Genomic DNA, 17,146 nt, shown 5'->3' on the forward strand with positions numbered 1-17,146 from the left:
TTTAGTCACATTTGGGATTTGGAAGGCTGGAAGAAAGGAAGGACAAAAAACCATTTCAATTTGTCAAAACAAATGTATCACCACTGTTGCCGGCCTGACATTTTGCCCTTGTTGCTACAGCATCTAGGGAAACGGATGGATCCCCCCAGTACAAGAAATTTCAAAGACATTTTCATTCCATGTTAAGGGCGTTTTACATGGTATGTGGAAAGCGGGTTATGTTGAATATGATGTTGTCGTCTCTCTTGTGTACAGGCCTCTTAAGTGTAATGAAAATGGTATGTTTGTGAGGTGATGTTTTGAAAGTACTGGTGTGCGAGTCTGGTTGAGTGGTTAAAAACAGCCATAATAAAATAAAACAGCAATTGCTTCTTATTAAAAATGAAAATTCTGTCATCATTTACTCTTGTCATTTCTAACCTTCGGCAGAACACAAAAAATATATTTTGAAGACTGTTGGTAACCGAACAACGGCGGTAAACCCTTCGGGTAATTGACAATTATTGCATGTGTCCATGCAATAATAAAGGTTCTGCCATTGTTTGGTTACCACCATTCTTTAAAATATATATATTTTTTGTTCTGCAGAAGAAAAAAAGCCATTCAGGTTTGAGGTGACAAGAGTGTGAAAATGATGACAGAATTTACTTTTTACGTTTGTTTTGAGAAATGTACATGAGAAATGCATGTTAACTGGGTTAACCGTGAATAGAAGTGAACCTTAATAAATGCGTCTGGTTTGCAGACATGAATTCCAGGAGGGAACTATTTCTTTGCGAGTACAAAACCGCAGCATGAAACCTCAAACCTTTGTTATTTCTGACCCCATAAAAGTGAAATGCTTATAGATTTGATAAAACCACTTCTGGTTGGTCAATGACATAGCAGTCATGAAAGATAAACTAGCCATATCTTGCACGTCGCTTGGCGCTAACTGTCTTTAAAGACGCAGAGATTTGTGCTCAGGTTTGTGCTCATTAGTTCCTTTCTCTCTTACCACAAACCATTAAAACAAACTTATTGTTATATTATTGGCAGCTGTAAACACACAGCATCTGACTTCACGTCACATTAGGACTTGTATAATGTCTGAAGACGCCAACTTATGACTTAATGACTTTCCTAATTAGCTTAGTGATATGCCATCAAAAGAGACAAAAGCAGAATGAAGTGTAATTAGATAATGTAAGGTGCAATGAGATAAGTCTCTGTTCTAAATGCTGTTTATCATTGCATCTAATAGCCTTAATTCAAGCCATTTGTACATAAAACACTTAAGGGCTGCCTAAGTGCTCTCCCAGACAAAAGCATCATTCTGATTGGATTTGCATTAGAGATTCATATTTCGCTAAGAGCTCGCGTAAACCCATTAGCTCACCTGACCTCGCGAAAACGTAAGGCCTGTTTCCGTAAATACCGCCCTGCTGGTTTTGTTATCAAATTGCCGTATGGCCGCATTTAAAGTTTAGGAAAGTAAGCAATGCACTTTTGCCATTTATTGAAACTCGCTCCCTAGTAAACCCTATACTGTAAATTCATCTGAAACAGTGTGTGTTTTTGCTGCACCAGGCTGGCGACAGCTGGAAGACACAGGAATCTCCCACCCCCGGTTCCCCCCTCTGCTGTGCTGGAGCCGGCGGCGTGTTGGCGTGTAGCCTGCAGTGTGTGGGATGTCTGGGAGGAGTACGCATGTGGGAAAGAAAGGAGCCCCTGTAAATCTGGGACACCCCAACGAAGCGACGTCAGACCCCGCATTAGATGACAACGCTGGCAGCCACCCCAGGGATTGCTGAAATCCCACGCTCTCTTGGAACTGCTGGAGCTGCACGAAGCCAGCGGCTAATGCCAAGCTAACCGCAAGGTAATGTTTGTGACTAACCTCACCGGCACTTCTCGGGCTGCTGTTATGAAACGAATAGTTCCAACTCCAAATTCTGATCACGTTCAAAGCCGCTTTGAAATGCAGATAAACCCGTGACCGTGCGGTCTGTATTAATGTGCCAATTTGCTTCATTGCTTGGCAACCCTACCCAACCTAGATTTATATTACTCTGTGTTTTTCCCCAGATTATTATAAATAATCATATTTAATGATTTTACCATGGGTTACACTGTTGTAAAATCACTGAGGATAGAGTATCAATGGAAGTACTGCCTGGATTTGAGAAGATCTGTCATCACCATTGCTGGTAACCCATACATGTTGTTGTTTAATGAATAATACCAGTGTCAATGCATTCGGAAAGACCTCCTACAAACTCAGCGAGCCCGAAAAAAATTGAAAAGAGGAACTAAAGTCCATTTTTTCCCATGCACAACCTTTACATAACCCAATAGGAGGAAAATAGCCTTCTGTGAAAGAAAGAGGATGATTGGTTTATTTCTGTGCCCATGTTTGTCAGTGGAATTGGGATGGTGACAGTGAGTGGATTGTCAAACAATGTAAATGAGGTCTGAATGTTTTACCCTGAATAACTTATCACTTACTTGTTTACTGGAGGCTGAATGTGGAACACATCACACCGCTGAATTATGAGAGGAAGTTCACGTTCTCTGCAGATACCGCAGTTCCTCATTGCCGCTATTCTATTTAATTTTCTCCCACTACCAATTTCGCCTGTGTGTTTGTGCTATTTAGATCCCACACAGCATTTTTGTCTCTTTTTAATTTGGCCTTATGCTGTTTTAAACAGGACATGACAAAACAAGGAAAGCAAATCATGTTCTTTTCCACAGCGTCAGACTAAGCGTGTTTGACATGAAGGTTTTCCACACGTTCGTATCGGTCTAACACTTACTGAGGTGTTGCAAACCTCAACATGCTTCTGCAAGCATCAAGCACAATGAATTTTTCATGCTACTATATCTGTTTTTCCATGCAGTTTTTAGTCAGTTTGATGGTGTGAGATCCGACACGGGATGGTAGTCTGCCTTGGTGGGTAGCTAAATTTGTCTAACCTTGTCACTTAAACCAGCGTGACCGTTCTAGGCCGGTTTCTGTGGTTTGTGTTTAGACCGAAGGGTTTAGAAAATTTAGTGTGTGATGTAATCAAACTGCAAAATTCTTCTCTTCCTAAGCGTTTGGTATGTATGCTTGCATATAACTCTTAGCCCCTCTTGTATGCCTCGTGACTGCATGATGTACCCATGCCCTAATGGAACTGTGTCACATATATTGAGGCATAAAGAGCTGGACAGGAAAGAGTTCAGTATAGAGAGACAAGTCTTATATGTGTCTGTACTTATGTTAGCTCCGCTTGACTCAAAGGTTAGCATGCTCTAAGCTTGGCAAAAAAACAACGGACGCCCCTTTCAGGTCGGCAGCATGACAGATGGTTGGGTGTGAGGCGCGGGAGCGAGTTGTGTACCTGAACAAGCATTCCCACAAAGCAGACGGGCTCTTTGATGTAAGCTACATAAGTGTTAAACACAGAGTGAACCGATAGCAGCACCGCAGCCTCTGCCAAGCCATTAAATACCAACAATAGCATCTGTGGACTGGACAAGAAGGGGAAAATAATGAAGCAAAATGGCAGGCGAAAAAGCAGGCTGCGAGCGATAGCGTTCGCGTTTCTCCTACATGGGGAGAGGCCAGGGCCGCGGGGGGTGACGTGAGGGGGGTTGACGCTGTTTCTCAGAAGCCATTTTTAATCGTGCGGTAATTATTTACTGCTTGAGGAATATGAACAGAAGATTACGTACGTTTCCTTCCTCCTCCTCATGAAATGGAAAATCACAGACGCAATCAATTCACGAGCCCGCCTCAATGTGTTCGTTTTCCGCCGTATCATTATAAACACAATCGTGTTCATTTTCACGCAGACAAGAATCCGGCAAGCCGGAGAGACTGACAAGTATCCAATTCTTTTCCTCGTCGAACCGTTGCTCAATCAGGCTTTTCCATTTTTCTTTGTGCGCTGATAGCCAGAAGCGTTAACACTTTCTTAATGTATTCCATTAAAAGTTTTCATTCAATATGCTTCCTGGCTCACAAGAAAATCACCTTCGCTCCCCATGGGCTGTGTGTTTATCCTCACTATTAGTAGCGAACAGGGTGTTGCTGAGAAAGCAGCGCTGGGCTGAGGATGTGTGTATTTTGAGCAAGGGATTTTTAGCTTGACTCGAACCTTTCTAAACAAAAGCTTTCCGCTAAGTTAACAGCATAACCATCTGCTTTCTTCAGCATCTCAACACAATCCTAGCCGTAATGACTTCTGAAATGCTTTCCCCACTGTGAGGAATGTGATAAATCCGTTTCTGCTGACAGTTTACACAATCGCTGATAAATATTGGCCCACTGTTTTTTCTAATTCACAGAGTATACAGGAATAAATTATTCAGTTTATTTTGTGCAAGGAATCCACCAAAAATGCAAGATGTGTGTGTTTACATCATTTTATGATAGTGTTTTTATGTTTGTATTCTTGCATATGTGGGGGTTTCTTTAACTACAGGTGCTTTTAGAACTAAGGGGTTGATTTTTTTATAAATCATAAAAATATGAACTCATGAATTTTCAATATATATATATTTTTTTTTTTACAGATTGGAACTGTTCCACAGTTGCCACCAAATACCAGATCAAGGCCAAATCAAGGTACCAAAATCACCAATTTCAGTCTTTTCCAATTAAACTGTAGCTTGAATAAATTATCCAAAATGTGAATAAAAAAGGTTATTATGTGTGTGTGTGTGTGTGTGTCTGCCCTACTATATTTTGTGGAAAGATTTGTGTCCATAAGTGAGCAAATCCTGACAAATCTTGACAATAGTATAAAGTTTGTCCAAAATAAAAAAATATAGATATCAAATATGTGCAAACAATAAGTCTGTGGAATCTCCTCATTTAGAAAGATGACCAAACGTGCGTTCGTATATGAATTATGTTCAATTTCAACATAAAATCTATGAAAATAGCTTTAGCAAGACAAACGGTTTAGAAGAAAAAGATGTAAATACATCTGTCATTGTTGTTCTTCCTGCTGAACCATTATGATCAAATGTCCTTTTTACCGCATAATGAATGCTAAAAGGTGTTGGAAAGAACATTTGTTTGTGACAGTTCTGGAGAAAGAACAAAAATGATCAAATTGTCCTATCATGCCTGTTGCTCCACTGCTGGACATTGTTAATAGTCAAATTCAAAGAGTGAGAGACAAAAAAATATGATTTCATTTTTCATAGTACACGGTGCCCTTGATTAAGGAAGTATCCATGTATCTAAGACTATATTCAATAAAATAGATTCTTAAAAAATAAAGCAGCTTAAAAGGTTTTGCCATAAAATAACCATTTTTAGTTCCACAAAGAACAATTCAGTCAAGGCATATTTAAAAAAGCATCACTTTCTTACCTTTTTTTTCATGAAAAAGAAAGGTTTTTCGGATGTAAGAGGTTCTTTAGGGAACCACTTAGACAAAAAAGGTTCTTCTTTAAAGCATCTTTATTTTTATTTTAGTGAAGTGAGCCTCCTCACATCTCTTGCACAGCCACAGGTCAAAAGGAAAAAAAATAGTTGAGTATGCATAAACACAAAAGTGTAAAAAAGGGAATAAAAGGATGGATAAATAATCCAGGGTTGTACTTGGGCAAACTGCGTTAACCTGGGTTTAGCAGGGCAGGGGCACGGAAGTTGTGGCAAACGGTTCTTCACTGCATTGCGTCTCATCAAAGCTGACAGGAGCGGGGGAAGCAAAAAGAAAGAAGCGGAAGCCTGTCTATTACGCCGCAAAGGCCCAGCGCTTCTCACCTTGTCGAGGGAGCCGTCTCTAGCTTTTCAACTCCCGTGTAAAAGGTTCTCGTACATCAAAATTCTTTGAAAAGCTGAAAAGTGACTTCTCGTCGACGTCTGTACCCTATAGATGAAAGCCAAACGTGGGGCTCACAAAGACAGATCCGGTCAAATATTATGACAGCGAGTGGCAGATATGATCTGTGAAGGACGCAATCTATTTTGAACCCCAGATGACAGCTACTGATGGCAGTAGACAGACTTTTCAGCGGCATAGCTCTCTACTTTACAATAATCTGGAAGCGATTTGTAAGCTTAAAATTCTGAACTAGGAAATTGCACCCCTGGGAGGTCAGTGCAGAGAAAGCTGTATGGGGAAGAGCAGTTTATGAATCAAGTTCACAAATCAAGGCATCTTATTTTCCTCAAACTTATCGTATTCGACAGCTAGCATTTTAATAAAACACGTTTTTATTCGGTGTATGTGATGTAGTCCGAAGACTTTGGTGAATCTCCCACATGTAAACATAGAGACTGCAAAAGGAGCATGTGATAAATCTCATGACGACGTTTCTAATGACGATTTTCTTGCCCGACCATCTGACTGCTTGGCAATGAAATCCTACAAATACTGTGGTCATGAGCCAAGAGACTCTCACACTCGCTCTTCCTCTCTCACTCCCTCTTTCCTTCCTTTTGTCTAAAAACCAGTGGCTTTAGGCCTGGCCCTTTTTTAATGAGATTATCCAGAGCGAAGTGTCACTAAGTAGGATATAAAATGGAGGCCATTATCTGGCATTATCTCTGAGCAGCCTCCCCTATCCATCTGCTTACCACCCACATAGTCACTACGGTGGGATTAGAAGTCTGATTAGCAGGGGAGTGCTGCCTTAAACACCTCTGGGTCTCTCTGTGTTTCACTTAATTTTTTCCTTTGGGCTCTGAAAACAAATATAGTGTTTACAGAGTAGCCCTGGTATTGCTGTGTGACGTGATACAACGATGTTCAACAGATCCAACCAAGTGACTGGGATGATTTTAATGTATGCAGCAGGGTTATTATAGTTTACTAAAACAAGAAACTATTAAAATATTTCTATTAATTGAAATCAAACAAAATATTGGCCTAAATATTATTTGAAAAACAAACTACATTTACATTTAGTCATTTAGTAGACCTTTTATCCAAAGTGACTTACAAATGAGATAAACATAAATAAACTATATAATAAACTATAAATAAATAATAAAATGCCAAAAGCATATGATAAAATTGCTTAAAAATAAGGTAATTTAAATATTAATAAAAGTATGATAAAACATAACTTAAATAACTTACATAATTTAAAGTATGACAAACTATTAAATGCTCTCTCATTTGTAAGTGAGTGTTTGTTAAATTAAGTAATGTAAATATATGTATGAGGTATGAGCAATTACAATTTTTCAATGATATAATAATGTATATATTTAAATTTTATTTTTCTTTCCCTTATGGAGTGTAAAATGTAGAAATAAGTGACTTATTTGAGCACTTTTTATTAGTCACTTTTAACCCATAATATCCAAATCCATCTAAAAACTCTTTCCAACCTTTTGTTTTTGTCCAAAACCATCAAACCAATATAATCTATTTCAAGCTTTTTTCAAGCAGAGTAGCTCTCTACTGTCTCCACATGCATTTCTCCATCCTAACATTTTGCCCTTTTGAATTTTCCCTCTTTGTTAGTACCTGTGATTTTGTCTCGAACCAGCTTGCAAGACTCGATCTCGCCGATGCTGCCAAAGAGGCTTCGGAACTCCTCCTGGGTCATGTTCTGAGGCAAGTAATTGACGATGAGGTTAGTCTTGCTGTCGTCATTAGAGCCAGTCTGCATGGGCGAGGGGCAGCTGCGACTGTTGCTGGAGGGACCGTTGGCTGTGGCGGAGTTCGGCCCGTTCGTCACCTGAGGCTCCATGTTGCTGATTATCTGCGGATAGAACGGACGGGTGAAGGACGAGACATAGCATCGTTTTCTTACAACAGGTTATCTGATTTAATATTTGCAATTATATAAAATTTGTGGAATTAATGGTATAATCTGTCATACACGACTGAGATTGCGACATCTTTTAACCGGGAAAAGCTCACCGAATCTAAATAATACAATGCATGACACACTTACAGGAAACTGTTTATGCATCTCTAGACTTTCAGTAGCTTTCTTCCCACCCCACCGCCCTCACCTCCTCCTCACTCTATCGCTGATATTTTTTAGATTGGCTGTGCATTTTGATGGTTTGCTTAACTTGACAGGGTAACAACGTGAGCCCTTCAGCATAGAGCGACTGTCATGGCAAACAGCGTTTGCCACCGGTTTAGCCGTACGCTTTTAAGAGCGGATGTTTGAAGAGTAGTGCGCTGGCCCTGGGGAAGACGGAACAGAGAAGGGCCCTAGACTGTGCTGCTTTCAGCCTCAAACTTTTTATTTCAAGACGATTCCACACTGCAGCTAAATGTATTCAGCCATTTGCATAAAGAATGTTTGTGCGCACGCATGTGTGTTTAATTTTGTTGCTCGACTCTGTTTGAGGGGGTTGGTTGACATCTCGAATCGTGTCATATTCTGATTGTCAAGAAGTTGGAGATGTGCGTACGTGGGGGGTGGGCAAATCTTTACGGTGACATGCCTTAAAAGCAGCACTACATGAAATGTTACGTCAGTCAGAGGAGCATGTTCGCTTTAGCTTTAACACCTTTTATAACGCATGAATCTGACCTTCTCGGACAGTCTGGACGGCCACTCCAAATTCTAAAGACAACATCATCGTGCTACATCGTGATAGGTGATTTCATTAAACAGGCGTTGTGTGCGCTTAAATGAGCCGTATTTACTACCCACAATCAAGGACTCTGTGCTGTTTTTACATTATGTAATTGGGAAACAATTAAAGTGTAAATAAAGATGGTTAAAACAGCAAGCGTGACCCTGACTGTTACAGCTGGATCTTTGTAAGTCAACTACATTAATTCATGATCTTTTCTTCCTCTCGGACCAGATTTGGTGTAATTTAGATCAAGATGTGCAATGAAAATGAAGCCAAAGCCCTAATGTTTCCTGCTGATAGATTCAAGAGTGTGAAATAATGGAGATGGGTGAAGAAAAAAACAGATCTAAGCTGAAATTCAGCTGGTGCTTATTTTTAGCTATTTAAAAAAATACTCCTCATCTGCACTCTGAAGTTCGATTCTCTTTTATCGTTGTGGGCATATTTAGAAAGGTTAACATTTTCTTCTGTCACCGTGCTATTGTTTGCACTCTCTGCGTTTTTTTAGAAACATTATTGTGCAATGTATTACAATAAAAAAGATGAAAAAGACAATTTAGTTGTATTGCTGTACTGTATGAACAAAAATATCCGTCTAAGCCATCTAAACATTTTAAATTGCAATGTTTCTCTGTTCTAACTGTTTGTGTTCTTACCCCGTTCGAACTGTGTCTTTAAATTTAGCATAAAATCAGTTTTCTGTTTTCCTTTCTTAATGTTGCATTTTTCTGTTTTAATCATTATTTTGGCTTTCAGTTGATGCCACCAAAACAGAACAGGTTTGTATCTAAAATATCTGACTATTTCCTAATTAATAAAATAGATTCATGCCAGATATCAGCTATGATAGATTCACTGGCTACTACAGCAATGGCACCCTTCTAAAGTTAAAAGGCATAAATGCAGGCAATGCAGATTCCCTTTCGAGAATCAGTTTGTGGATCAATTTATTTGCCTCCATTTTTAGTCTTTGTATATGTTCGCATTCCCCATCTGACTAAGACAAAAGCTGCCAGCCCTGTAGCCCATATGAGGCCCATCTGCAAAGCTCTCAGGATATGCATGTAAATGGCATATGCATGGATCCTGTGCAGTGCCTCTCTGCAGCAAAGAGGCATAAAGCAGCACAAAGGGACAAAATAGCCATCGCCGCAGCATGTCTTGATTGGTGTGTGTGTGTTTTTCAATGTTTACTTGCGTTTGATTTCCTGTGTGTGCAGAGAACTTATTAAGCCTATTATCTGTTCTCGCTGTGCATCGTTTCTATCAGGAAATTTTTTATGTAAAGAAATATTCACCTTTGATTATTCTAAAAAAAGAAACGGATGAAAGTGGACATCTTTCCTTCTGATTTCAGGGACATGTTGTGTTTTCGATGGCCAATTAAAGACCTGCCCTTCCTTTCCAAAACCTTCCCTTGCACTTAAATGCTGCCTTATTATTTTCCTGTACTTGAACTATTCTTGTTGTCATACTGACAGGGACAGTTGTTTGTTTGCATATGCAGTATTTTTGTCTAAGAAGCTGACAAGGGTCAGTATAGCAGTCAGTATAGTTTTTTTAGTTTACTTGTAGATAAAACAAGATTAAAAAAAAAGTGAATTAAAAAAAATAAGAAATGAATAAACACCCAGTAAGCACAATTGCTATGAATTATTAGAAGATAGGTTATCAGACAGAAGGCCATTCTGATCTGGTCCTGCTAACCCCTCAATTGGGGCTATTTACACAATACAGCTCAACCTTGAGGGTCTTAAGGCTGAAATTGTTTTAACCATGTACGAAATATTTCAACTATTTTTGAGCACATGCAGTTAGTTCCTGATATAGTCACTGACAGAGTGGTATGCTATTAAATTACCTATCAGTAAAATTTATAAGATGTTTTGCTGTTACAATATGTGAATTCAGCTAAAGTCTTTTTTTTGTGATTTACAGTTTTCTTTAAAATCATCCTACATAATAAAAAGTGCATTCTGTAAAAATATAACCTTAATGTCTTTAATATTGAAATCATAGTGAAATTATTGCTTGAAATCAAACTTTGATAGTTATCTCAAAATGAGATTTTCAGACATTAGCCTGGTTTTTACAGACTGGGTCACATAAAGAATATTCTTTTCATTATTGTGACCATCTTCTCTTTGACAGGTGCAGTGATTTCTGCAATGTTGCTTTAACTTAACCACCAAATTAGACAGCCTGCTTTTTCCATAAACCCACAAAAAGACAGTGTTTTCTGATTGGCTAAAAAGGTGGGCGTTTTTTTTTGCTGTATATAAAGCCCAGGGCTGTCATATAGACAGGTGTGATTTAATAGGACATTTTCAATGTCACAGTATCTTTCAGGAACAATCTTAAAAATAAATGTAAAAAAAGTTCTCTGCAGCGATGCCAAAGTAAAAACATTTTCGGTTCCCCAAACAACCTTGCAGCCATTTCATTCTTAACTTTTAATAGTCTGTAAAATCATTTTCATCTATAAAAATCCTTTCGTCCAACAGAAATGTTCTGTGGATATTAAATGTTAAACAGCCTGACAAAGAACCCATTAGAAACCTTTACTTTTAGGAGTGTAGTAGGGACATGTTGTGCATGGTATTAGTAAAAACTAAAATGCTAACAGCACTTTTAACAGCATTAGTAAGCTATAAACACCAAAAATCTCTGGTTCGGGTGCTAGCTTAAGCAGATCTTAGCCTGTTCTATCTGCTTGTGCTTTAGCTGAAGTAAGCAGGGAGACAGTTAGACAGACAGACAGGCAAGGCGAGCAGACAGGCTAAGCCATCACGAAAGCTTCGGTGTCAGCTGGAGGACAGATCATCATCTTTCCTTTTATTCAACTGAACACTACCCCCAGATTACGCTCCTTTATTTTTTCAAATGCAATGGCAGATATGTCGACTGTTTCTGAGCGCTGCTCTGTTCGACTCGGCCTGCGAGCATGTTTCTGTATGTGTGTGCGGATGCCGGAAGATAGCGCCTCTGCCACTCTGTCTTACATAAGTGCCTTAGAGGATGTCAGAACGGAGATAAAAATACAGGTTCAACCAGTCCGATGTCCCTGAGTCACGCAGAGCCAGAGGTGTGAGTTCGCAGCGCTGGAGAAAGATGCGTTACGATGTGTGTGTGTGTGTCGCAGATACCTGCCATTTCAACACGGCACTTTAATGGCCTTATTAGCTAAGATGATGAAATGTCAGGCTTCTATTCTGATGTGTGTTTTTACTGGTAATGCTCTCCAGTCATTACCGCGGCCTTCTAATGCTAGTTCTTTCTCCTATAGGTGTCTGCTCATATTTATATGCCCCCTTGACAGCTAAATCTGGAAGAAAACAACACTGGTAATAATCTTAAAGAAGATTTACTGTGTGGAGATCTAAATGCTTTGTCAACGCCATGCAAACCATATGCAAAATTAATGTTTTACAATCTTTCTTGTTAGTAAATAGCTATAAATAACTTTTAATTTGCACAGTTATTATGCATATATGCTATAGTTTAACAAATACAAGACATTTAAAGGATGCACAGACATTATACATATTGACAATACAACATCCATCCATAACAGGTAACATACATCATCAATTCTCCCAATAATAATAATAACAACAACAATCCAATATTAATACATTCTATTTAAAACATCATTCTATTATCCAAGATATACTAGGCCTTATGTACACCTGCACACAACCTGTCTCTCATAGCAGTAACATCCTAAATTATTTATGGGGGTAAAAATGGCGGTTAATCGGCAGCAGTCTCCTTACCATCTTTGGCTGTGTCAGCAGTCCCTTCTCGGCCCAGCCCTGGAGCTGCGGCAGGTCTGCCTGACGCCACTGAGTCTCTGTCGATCCCTACGGGAGGGGAGCAGGGTCAATATTGAAACATGCCATTTTTCTCCATACCAAGCAAACACACCTGACGGTCTCCAGGCACACTAAAACCCACAGGTGGCTTTGATTTGGAATGACACAGTTCAGAAAACAATTTCAGATGTACTTAGTTTTATTTATGCTAAGGCATCACATTGTGGAAATTGGCCCTGTAGGTGCATCCGGATGCAATAGAAAAATTGCATTCGCTAACGAAATCGGGGTATTTCTCTGGCTCCAGACCGTAGAAAAAACCTGAACTAATTTTTGTAGAGTAATAGAGAAACTGCAAGTCGTGAAAAAAAGTGCAAGCTTTCGACTGCAGATTTAATATCATGGGTTTTTCCGAAAAATCCAGCTTTGTAAACAAGACCTTAGAGGACCAACACCGAGGCTGCCGCAATCACAGCTTGAGCCATGAAGCTAACAGCGAAAACAGCCAATTTAGGAAAAAAGGAAGACTCTAACCGTGACCTTTTCGTTGGATGGATGGAAAAGAGGAGGGGTGTAATAGGAGGCATCTAGCGCTACATGATGGAGGAGACACTTCTGATCAGACAGGGGAGGGCGGCAATGGCTCTATGTCCTCTGTAGATCTTTGAAACGTTCATGTAAGCGCCCAGGTGTCTGGATTTAGCAAAAAATAGGCTGTCAGCAGAGGAAAGAGAGGAGAGAGGGATGGAGCGTGCAGGTGAATTGCTGACAGCTCTTGGGGTAGTGTTATCTCAAATTTTGTTCCATGTTTTAATCTCATGTGCCACCTTGGTTTTAGTTATAGTGAGGACCGCAGGGTGTAACATCACACTTTTATTGTTCTAGTGATGAAACATCAGTGTACATTTTGCTCTAAACTTGATTTTCATGTGTATTCTTTCTCTAGTGAAACAACATCTCCATGTACCAGTCCACATGCTGAATCGTTCAAAATGAGAACCGAGATGACACAGCCAACTAATGCATCAGATTTTTGGGTGAATCATTCACAGTAAGGTTTAGAAAATGCTCGCTGTTACTCTGGTTACAGAGGACAGATCAATGTCCGCAGGCGACAGAAGGGAGAGGACAGACTATAAATTAATTCATCTTCTGTTTTCACTGACCTTTTCTCCAAGCTCACAGGAATCAAATGTGGAAGACACTGGAGAAAATAGCTTTTGTTCTATGCCATTTTCTCTTTCTTCCATGCTTTCTATTTCCCATTTGTTTACAAAACAACAAGTGCTATTGTTTGTCACAATTAAACAACATAAACAAACATGTAAGTAAAATTAACATGTTCCTTTAGATCCTTATCATTTAAGCCAGACGCATATAGTCATAAGCTAATTGATATTTTCTAGCTTTTCTCTTGATAAAATTATATCAATACATACATTTACTTTCTCTCTCCCCCCACACACAAAATGGTGAAGTTCAAAATGTTGCTGATGAAACTCCCTTTATGATGGTTATGTACACATGCATTAAAATAGTTATGAAAAACAGTAATGATATAAGAAACATCTCATACATGACTCCATCATACATAACAACAGTGGCCATTGTAGAAAAACACAGTTGTCACCGCCATATTATAAAACAAAATCTCCCACGCTTCTCTGTTTTGCAAATGTAACATGGAATAAATCTGCCACTTCATAACAGGTAGAGCGTTCTCAGAAAAACAACCTCTACTTCACCCCATCCCGAACCAAACTGAATCACACGTTGGCATCTCGAACAACCGTATCACACATCTTCACTGCATGTAATTGGCATCACAGAGAGGCTGTTAAATTTGAGAGTGCCAGCCACAAAATGGAGGTCACCCTCAACATCCTATATGTATGTTTGTATTTATATGTACATACTGTATGTTAAACAAGATCAAGGAACATACAGAACATATATTTTATCTTGAGATGCGATATCTCAAATTGTTTTGTTTATTTATACCACAGGTACGTATAGCCGGAGAATAACCTTTCCTTCATTCATTTTTTACTGCTTTAAAGAAACAGCAGGAGTCTAGTAAATAGCCTTGGACTAAATCCCTTAAAATAATTCTCTGTTTGATAAATAACAAATTTCGAGTTAACAGAAGCTCCAGGCGGTGGGTACAATTCTCCTAAACGTTCACAGAGGTCGCTGCATTAGCCCGAGACTCCAAACCTCTGGTGCACTGAACTGCCAGAGGGGATGTGAGCTGTCAGAACTCATTCAGGTACGCAGCTTCATACATTTCTTGTATCTTAACGTCAGGTCAGTAAAGTTCTCTGTGTGTATTGATTTTTATTTTTCTCTTCCGTGTTTTGCGTAGGCTCTCCTCCTCTGTGGGACACCTCCTCCAGAGCCCCGGGGTCATGCTGCCACTCCTGCAGATCAATCAGGGCAGTAATGTGGGACGGCATGCGCCGAGACTGCTTCGCTCCATCACCATCGATCGGCATCTACTTTACCAAATAGATTTTTTCTTCTCCACCCTCCCTTGCTTTTTCGCATTGAGTACCTCTCTGACTCTCCCTCTGAGGGACTTGGAATAATAAATGCCTCGGTATAAAAGCAATTTTTCATTTAACTTTTGCTTGACACATTTTCCTCTTCTCTCTCTATATGAAGTCCGGTCTTATGTTGCACAGGATCGATAAAAGATGGTTCTCCGCATCTTTCCCCTGGGTGTTGATGATGGGTCTGGCTCAGCCAGGATGGTAGCGGGTAGCAGAGGACCACACCCTGATTGCATTACAGTGAACTTCATTAAATCAGCAACGATGGCTTCTGTTCATTTGGCCCACGGCTCATGTTCTGTCTCTATGTCTGTTTCGCAGAGATGGGTTCCATGCTCCTGTCTGAGAGTCCAATGAATATCTCTGAGGAATCTCTGTGACCTTTTGCCGTTCAAAGGCGGGATTCGCTTCCTGGGGTGAGGAAGGGTGACTAAATAATGCCAGCTCTGTACAGTAATAGATGAGGTTGAATGCAGGTCAGTGCAGAAATATAAACAACTGGATGCTGAAAGCCGTTTTGCAGGTCTCTGAGGTGTGAGCAGTTAATGATCACTTTATGTGTACTTTATGTTTGCTTTTGTTGTGCTGCCCAATAGAACAGTCACCTTGGTCATCTTTTTGCATTATGCAAAATAAATGTATTTCTTGTATTTACAGTCAAGCATAAAACATAAGGGCGAAAGTGTCCAGTGATAGGGGCAATATTAAAATAATATGAGCACCCTATTGAAATCCATTTATTTTATACTAAGTATAGTTTAGTTGTATTAACACATTAACTGACATGACTTACTGATATCAAATTATCATTAAACTTTATTTGGAGTACTATTTATACACAATGCACATTTATTCATATTAAGCCTGTGTTTAAATAAAAATGTCACTTTTGATAAGGATTTTATGATTTTTATTGAAAAACATCAATCTTTCAATGTTTTCAAAGTGTACCTGAAGCTTACTTGGTGTTTCAATTTAGCAGACTTTAAGTATATCAATTTAGTATACCACAAATACAATAGTGGTGTATTTTCATTACGGACATAAGATTTAAATGGATGCAGTGTACTTAGCATGAAATAAATGTATTTCAAATACATTTTAGTATATTCATTTTTCACTAGGGAAGTTAGAATGAAACAGCTTTTATAAAGCTACTGATAGAACTGAAATATCCATTTGCAGTCAATTTAGCATTTTTTCAAATGTTCTATTAATTTCTTTCGGGTGTACAAATAGTTCACTGCACCTTTACTATTGACTTACAATTACTGTATTTTGTGGCAAACTATGCAGCTTTTTATACGGTACAGTAACTACATAAATTGAAATCATTTTAGCTTTTGAAAAAAAAAAATCAATTTTCTCACTAAAATGACTGAATGATGGAGTAATGATTGATTGTCTGAGAGTTTAATAGCTGGAAACCATTATCAGAGAATTTAATTAATACAAAACATTTGGTGTGGAAAGGCAGGATACGTATTGCCACAGTAAAAAGTTCAGATGTTAATTCCATGTAAAAATCATGTAAGGGTTAAAAGAAATGGGAGAAGAAATGAAATGACTGGAAAAGATGAAGGTCCGGAGAGGGAAGGATGCATGTTGAGAACTGCAAGATCGGTGACAAGCGGCGTGTTTTTCCTGGGTCTGGTGGAACACCTGCGTCTCTCCCTTCCCTCTCTGTTCAAATCTCACACCACTGACCTCATCAACTGACCCCACTCTCTTTCTCTGTCTGTCTCTCTCTCTCTATCCATCATAACTCCTTTGCCGTTCCTCTCTCGATCTCTCTCTCTAGATGAATGGCTGTATTTTCTCTCATTGCGTGGGATCTCCTTGGCCTTAAATTAACCTCTCTCGCAGATCTTCTGTGGAGACGAATTAGCGCCCAACATGACAGTGCGGCTAATGTGTTGGTGAGGGTTCAGCTGAGTTTTCAAATAAAGGCAAAGAGCTTAAACGCAGTCCTGATGAACCGCTGTGCACACAATGTTTTCATTTGTGCCTCGTGCTGATGAAGGTACTGGAACGTTACGTAATACGTGAATTTTATCCTGCGGTCAAGATAATAACGTTGGATGTACGTGTGCATTATGGGCAATCCGCTATCTGGTCGGAGCTGTCGAGGGACCTCTGGCTCCGTTAGCCGCTGGTAGCAGCCCAGCTCACTGCCAAGGCGAGCAGAAAATTGGTGAGCGTCTTGATTCAGGGATGACACTTGAATTTGTGTGGCTCCA

General features: G+C 39.4%; 1 protein-coding gene across 2 annotated transcripts in view; it reads right to left on the reverse strand.

Annotated features, from left to right (window-relative positions):
- Nucleotides 1-17,146, reverse strand: part of elavl4 (ELAV like neuron-specific RNA binding protein 4) — a 73,040-nt gene that overhangs the window by 31,464 nt on the left and 24,430 nt on the right. For both annotated transcript variants that reach the window (XM_056772835.1, XM_056772834.1), the window contains exons 3-4: nucleotides 12,316-12,402; nucleotides 7,464-7,701 (exon numbers count right to left, since the gene is read on the reverse strand). In XM_056772835.1, the coding sequence (XP_056628813.1) occupies nucleotides 7,464-7,701; nucleotides 12,316-12,402 (325 nt within the window). The remainder of the gene's footprint in view (nucleotides 1-7,463; nucleotides 7,702-12,315; nucleotides 12,403-17,146) is intronic.

This window comes from Triplophysa dalaica, chromosome 18, assembly GCF_015846415.1.
Source record: "Triplophysa dalaica isolate WHDGS20190420 chromosome 18, ASM1584641v1, whole genome shotgun sequence".
NCBI lineage: Eukaryota > Metazoa > Chordata > Actinopteri > Cypriniformes > Nemacheilidae > Triplophysa > Triplophysa dalaica.